The sequence below is a fragment of the Lissotriton vulgaris genome, chromosome 11, assembly GCF_964263255.1.
Source record: "Lissotriton vulgaris chromosome 11, aLisVul1.2, whole genome shotgun sequence".
In the NCBI taxonomy this organism is placed as follows: domain Eukaryota; kingdom Metazoa; phylum Chordata; class Amphibia; order Caudata; family Salamandridae; genus Lissotriton; species Lissotriton vulgaris.
This window is the reverse complement of record NC_141699.1, coordinates 109,464,098-109,471,462: the sequence shown is the minus strand read 5'-3', so window position 1 is coordinate 109,471,462 and position 7,365 is coordinate 109,464,098. Positions and strand designations below refer to the sequence as shown.

Sequence of the window (7,365 nt, the reverse complement as noted above, 5' to 3'; positions counted from 1 at the left end):
CTTGCCACCACCACAAAAAATATTTTCCTGCTCAATTTATCTTTAACATTCCTAGTGCTGTCCATTCTATTAAGTTTTCCTCCCATTGTCCTTAAATCTATCCATGGTTCTCCCCCCTTTACATTTTGCTATCTCTTCTCAATTCATTAGATGGTCCTCTCAATTGCCAGTTAATTTTCTTCACTTGGCACTTCGCAATGGTCTCAATATGCTCCTCAGCTCTTATGTGTGTTCAGTCTCTCAGTCTCTTCACAGACTCCTCTCTGCATCTCGCTCAACTTCTCAAGCTTTCGATAGGCCAAATTATTTCATCACAATCAATTATCTTCTTCAGTCTCTTTTTCTACTCCCAACCCCTGCTCGGTCCTATTATGTTCCATTTCTTTTTAAACCAACTGTGAACACATCTACATCCTGAGTATGATCCGAGGAGCAAATGGAGTCCAGAGCAGCGAACCAATTGGTTGTCAAACATTTCACACTTAAAGTCGTTGCAAGTACACGAATAAACAGAAATGCAAAAAAAATATTTTTTCTTTATTTATATAAATTAAACAAAACACAAGTACAATGGAATATTAGATGCACTCAAGCAGTAAAAATATGGGCAGCTGCATGTTTAGGGGCACATCACAAAGTCCTAAAAAATGGTTTCTAAAGTAGTTGGTGCGATAAGGTGGACCCATCCAGGCAAAGAGCGTTCAGGAACGCCCTTCCTGTTCCTTCTTTACTGGGTGGGGAAGGGATAGGCCGAATATGCTTTATGGTAGCTTTTAGAATTGTGGTACAGCCCTTCAGTTTAATTAGTAAGGGAGCAGCCAATAGCACATGCAGGTACCAGCGTTCCCTGCTCCAAGTCTGAATAAATCAAAGAAATCTGTCAATGGGTGTTCAGAGGGCCTTAATGGCAGCCACTGAGATGACAGCAGTACTTTGGATACATACATCATGTGCACTAAGCTTATATAATCAGGAGTATGCCTTTCTCAGTTCAAAGAGGCAGGCTTATAAAATATATTGAGTTGGCTGGAAGGTACAGAAAAAGTCAGCCCCCCCTTAAAGAGGATTCTATAAAAGGAGAAAGGACAACAGGTTTATCTTTCAGAGATGTACATTTCATGCAGGAGAACCCTGCTCCTGTTAGGAGCAAGGACAACCACCTGCTGTTGCTAGGCTGATCAGTCGAAATGGATCCCATACCTTATGTGACAGTTCTCTAAAAAAAGCCTGGAGAAGGCACTGAACAACTGCTACAAGATTCCTTAAGATGCATCACAGTGCTCCTTCAGACCTTGGGCCTCCATCTTGTTCCTTCAAGGAATAAACGTTTATGCTCCTAATGTTTATTCACATACAGTCAGCAGTTGTAAACATGTAGAAGAATTATGGAAGCAGTACTGGAAGTTGGGCAACAAGATTATTCTTGGAATAAATGGATTCACCCACCCAGTAGTAAATCAGTCTCGCTTTATCGCACAGGTAATGTTCTAGAAAGGATCCCCTAAGCACAGCTGAGGGGCCCAATGAGAGGAATGGTATCAGTGGGACCTTGTGTTACACTGACCTTCTATTTGCATGAGAACTATCCCAGGATGCAACACAGTTCATTTGGAAGGAAAGGGTCTGTCCAGCAGGCACCTTTCTAAATAAATCCCACCAAATATTTCAGACCTATAATCATAAATTTAGCAAAGCAAATTAGAATCATTTAAGTAAAGAACACTTCAGCAACCAACTGAACTCTAAAACATACAACAAGCACATGATCATTATATAGAGGGCAGGGTCTCTCATCTGCAAGAATAGCGATGTGTGAATACGTATAGTCTAGCCACATGGACAAAACCTTCCAAGTACACGTAAGGAGTAGAACAGAACAAAATTCACAACAAAAGAATGGAAGGAAGATGGACATTCACCTGTCCTGTAGCACACCTGAGAAGGTAATCACATCCCCTGCCCTCAATAATTCTCTCAACAGCGAGCGCACACTTATCGGCGAGCACACACATATTTTAAAATGGCCCTTGATTTTAATGCAAAATAAAAAAAAATATTATTAATATTGTGTTTCTGTAAGATTAAGTTTCCTATAAACAGCAAACTACAAAATATACAAGTGCAATTTGTTTTCCAGTGGGGATCATCAAAGGCTCCTTGGTGTGTGTGTGTGTTTGTAACCCCAGCACCACTGGGCTAAGGTTACTAAAATGAACACCAGGGCGGTCATCTTGTTAGGCAGGAGCCGTTAAAAGTCATCACAGTACCACTGGGTTAGGCAGGCAGAACACAATGTTGAGTTGGCAAGAAAGAGGACATGGAAAAAAATCCCCGCTCGCCAACTAAGGCAGACTCTGTGACACCATAAATCAGGGCCCCATGCCTGTCTTCAAATAATATGGGATTAGTCCAGTTAGTGATTAGTCCAGATGAGCCCTGGAGTAAGAAGGGTGTGGAGAAAGATAAAAGTAAGCTTCGTCCTTAAATCCTCTTACTCATCAGATTACTTGTTAAAGAGAGGCCCAGGCATCAACTGGTCACCTTTTAATTAGAAGTATAGAAGGTTGGTTGCTCTACTATGCACCTGCCAAATGAGGGAATGTGTCTTCGAAAGCCATCAATGTTGCAACTTAGTCAGGAATCACAGGCTCTTTTCCCCTCTCAGTGCCCACACAATGCCTCACGAGCATCCTCCTCAGCCAAAAAGATCTCCAGGTCCATCAGCTTCTGAATGAGAAGGGCATCCAACTCACTGCCATCCAGGGTGCCCCTTCGGCCACGAGTGGAGCCACCCACTGCTTTCATCTTCCCCTTGGCTTTTCTTTTCCTGGGTACAGTGAAATCCTGAAACTCCAAAACCCGCTTTCGCTTCTGCTGGCTGACCGCTACTAGAGATCCATTCTTCTCCTTTGGCTCCTCGAAGATTGTCTCAAGACACCTGAAAAAACATGGACACATGGTTAAGTACAGTTACACAGTTTCACTATTTTTAAGTCCATGACATTTTAAAAATTCTTAACAAGCTATACAAAACACAACACATTATGATGGTTGTGTGTAAAAGCTTTTATTGTGCTAAAACTGCCTCAATGGGTTGTGCAGAGAAGAGGATTACAGGAGAGGGCAAAAGAGTCAAATCAGAGGAAGGGAGGCGAGGCACATGGGAGAGGCAACTGCAGAGTTTGGTAAGTGAGAAGTTGGTGTTGGGTGTAAAAGCAGGAAAGTGCAACAGGCAGTGCTTAGTTTGCAAACAACTAAGCCAGGGCTCCATGGCATTTCGCATAGGTCCACTGCAATTGCTGCAACACACAGCCACTTTAATCTTCAGATTTAAAAGTGTTATTTTTTTAATATTAAGTAAACAATTAAATACTCCATGATTTAACTTTGCTTAAAAATTACACACACAGCATCACCATGTGGTGGATTCTCATTAGTAGGTGCTGGTGCTTCGAATAACTGCTGGTGCTGAGCACAGGAAAACACAGGAACAAATTCAGAACTGGCAACAGGGGCTGCATGGAAGCGGATGATAAAGTAAGAAAGGGTTAGATTGTGGACTGATTTGCACATCACTAAAGATACTTTGAAAGGGCATGGTGCAGCAATATATGTAAGCATGCCCGAGTGGGAAATGGGCACTCTATCATGGCCAGTTAAATAAAACTAGGGGCGCAGAGCTCAGTATTTTCAGTTTTGGAGATCAAAGAGTAAGAACTGGAAGGCCAAGGAAGAGTCAATTGGGTCAGGTAAAAGGCGCTGATGGGGTTTGAATGATTGAATAAGAAAGCGGGTTGGCTCTTCTGGATGTCATGGAAATGGTAAATGGTCACAATGGTAATTGACAGTTACATATTGGTGTATTAACAGAAGCCAATGAAAAGGGGCTTATGGGTTTGAGAAATGGCTGGGGTGGGTTGTGAAGGAAATATGGCCGGGGTGGGCTGTAAATGAAATGGGGAAGGAAAACAGGCAAAGAGCTGGTGATGGAGGTGGGATAGCTAGTGATTAAAAACAGAGGAGCAGTTAGTAATTCTTTCCTAAATCTTTGGGGAGAAAAGAGCATTATTGGCAAAAAGATGTTACAAAAAATTCAAACAAAGATATTGTCTGGGATAGAGAGAAATGATGTTGGTAAAGGCAGGCTAAGCGCTGATTTCCCTATCCAATTTCCAATTGTATACACGGGACCAACACTGTGCAGATCATCTTGCTATTGCATGCATGCCATTCACTACGCAGGGCAGGCAACCAAGAGATGGTATCACATAACCAAGTGAGGGAATGGACACTTGTAACTACGTAACCGTAGGTTAAATTGAATCACCCTCATAAACGCTATGTTGATTATGCGGTGTATATCGTTTTCCTGCCCCATATACGCGTTACGGCATTATCATTGGGTGTCCAAATTTGTGCTGTATGCCAGCCTCAAACCTGAGGCAACCTCCGGTATGAGTAATAGTGTCCAGAGATAGGAGGGCACCCCCAAGGAACGAAGGGTAATTGAAAGGCTGGGTCTAAAAAGCAAGACTTCACCAGACACGATTTTAAAATTTAAAAATGGTGAGGTTTTGTTATTAAAAGATGGTGGGTATAAACATAGATCGAGTTACTAGATCTCTTTATATCACTTGTTGACAAAGTCGACATGTTTCTGCTCCATTTTGCCCAGCCGGGTCTACGGAGCATTCGTCAGGACAGACGAAACGAACAACAAATCAGTTACTTACACAATTTGTGAAGTACTCAGTAGAGTTAGTCTTAAACACTTACAATCAGGGAATGCACCCATTGCCCCAGATGATGAACCAACATATGCCAAGTACAGAGAACTTACATCAACAGCCACATTTTTTTAGTAAGAGCCCAATATCAACCACGGGGACGGCGAAAAAATCTGACCTGGCAAGACCAGCAGCGGAACATAATGACACGGAGCATGTCCTCAGACAAACCCAGCACGAGCAAAAGCAGTCACTCATAGTGAACCTAACGGACATGAACCTGTCTGAAGACCAAACCAGAGTACTTAAAGGTTTAGGATTCGTTCCGACCCCCCCTAGACACCTTCAAGTTGAAGTGTGAGTTGGCAGAATTCTGTAGATCTTTGAGATTGAAAGCTTATTTTGCAGATACAGAACCTTCACGAAATGAAGGCGATACAAAATTAAGAAAAAAGTCCACTTTCAATCCCCCGAACAGCATGATTCCAATCGAGATCCAAACTTTTGAGCAGGCACTCCTAAAAGGAGTAGACACTTTGAGCAACAAGAACAAACAACCTTTCCAGAATCTAAGCAAGAAGGAACGACTAGCATTAGAGGAGTTACAACACAACAACAAGATAATCATAAAGCCTGCAGACAAGGGGAGGGCACAGTGATCCTGAAGAAGGAGGGATACGACCAACTGAGCCTTGCCCTCTTGTCAGACACTAAATTCTACAAAAAGATTGAGATAGACCCCACGCCGAGACGGCAAAACATCATTACCATAATGATACATGAAGCAGAGATGAACGCATGGATCTCTAATAGAGAAGCGGAATACTTAACAACTAGAGAACCTAAGATACCGTTCTTTTACTCCCTCCCCAAGACCCATAGGAACAGGTCCCCACCACCAGGACGCCCGATAGCCTCGGGTATCGGTTCAGTATTGGAACCATTGTCCAAATTCGCCGACGAATTTCTTAAACCTTTGGTGCAAAAAACTCCTACCTATTTGAAAGATACCCATGATCTTCTGACCCAATTGCCTGGAAAGAGTTTTGACCCAGACACCATGCTACTCGTGGGTTTAGATGTGGAGTCACTCTACACTAGTCTCCCACAAAAGGAAACCTTACAAATGCTTGAAGATGTACTATCTATTTATGGAGGACTGGACCCACCGAACCCCTAGACATTTTGTGCTTGAATGCTGCCGACTAGCCCTTAAGGAAAACTTTTTTGAATATGATGGGAATTTGTTTTTGCAATGCCATGGAACTTCCATGGGCAGTGCATTTGCCCCTTCGGTAGCAGGTCTCTATGTAAGCGAGTTCAAGAGTCGTTTTGTACTCAATGACACCAATCCTTTAGTTTCCAGTATATTATACTGCAAACGATAAATAGATGACATCCTTCTAATCTGGCAAATCGACAAGGATCTTAACACATTTATCGACTGGCTCAATGGAAGAGACAAATGGCTAAAATTCACATCTACATCTAATAACACCAATCTGGACTACCTTGATTTGACAATCTTCATTGAAGGAGGAAAGATAGAAATAAAAACATATACTAAGCCTACTGCGAAAAATAGCCTCTTGTCATGTAAAAGCTTTCACCCAAAACCATTACGGGACAATTTACCATACAGCCAATTCCTGAGGCTGAAAAGAAATTGTAGCAAAGAAAGTGACTATAGGCTACAAGCTCAAGAATTGAGTCTAAAATTGAGGGACAGGGACTACACACCAACAACGATATCCAAGTGTCGTAAAAGAGCGAAATATCAGCCAAGAGAGTGCCTCCTGCAAACAAATGCAAAAGAACCAATTCCAGACCTTGTGACGTGTGTTACTACATACTGTCCAGTGACATATGAGATACAGAAACTAATTAACAAAAACTGTCGAATCCTCTCAACAGGGAAACTCAACTGGCCCAAACCCAGATCTGCAAACAAACGGACACATAATCTCAAGAATCTACTTGTGCATACACGACCAGTGGAATATAAGAAACCCACTCAAACAAGAAACACAGAAATGATCCCTGTGACTGGCCATTATCCATGTGGCACCTGTTTAGTATGCAAACTAAAAACAAAGACAAAATCTCTACAACTTACAGACTCCCTAAACTCGATACGACGGCACACAAATTGTAATTCTACCCATGTAGTTTACATTATTTGGTGCCCCTTTGAAAAAAAGTATATAGGGATGACCAGCAGAAAAATAAAAACGAGAATTGGAGAACACAAAAGTAACATCAAATTAAAGAAAAATACCACCAAACTGTGTTCCCATTTCATTGAAGTTGGCCACAAAGTTGAAGACTTAAAATGAACTGTTATAGAAATGCTCAATGACAAAACCACCAATGTTGAAAAAGTACTGTTCGAAAAAGAACAGAGATGGGTGAACAAGTTATAGACACATCTGACAGGATTGAATGATAATATACCGTGGCACCAATTTACGTAGGATACACAAAGTTACAGATAAGAGGATTGTGTTTACTGTGGATTTCACACACAAACAGTTGTATTGGGAAACCTGGTAGGGAACTCGTAACCTGATAGCTACCAGCCTCTTGACTTGGGACCAAACCACGAGCCTTGAAGAATAAAATTCTACTTCCTAACCAT

General features: G+C 41.8%; 1 protein-coding gene across 2 annotated transcripts in view; it reads right to left on the bottom strand.

Annotated features, from left to right (window-relative positions):
- Positions 1–516: 516 nt before the first annotated feature.
- The window catches only part of PRR14L (proline rich 14 like), a 492,002-nt gene continuing 485,153 nt past the window's right edge, over positions 517–7,365 (bottom strand). For both annotated transcript variants that reach the window (XM_086942815.1, XM_086942816.1), the window contains one exon: positions 517–2,938. In XM_086942815.1, the coding sequence (XP_086798941.1) occupies positions 2,662–2,938 (277 nt within the window). In that variant the 3' untranslated portion in view covers positions 517–2,661. The remainder of the gene's footprint in view (positions 2,939–7,365) is intronic.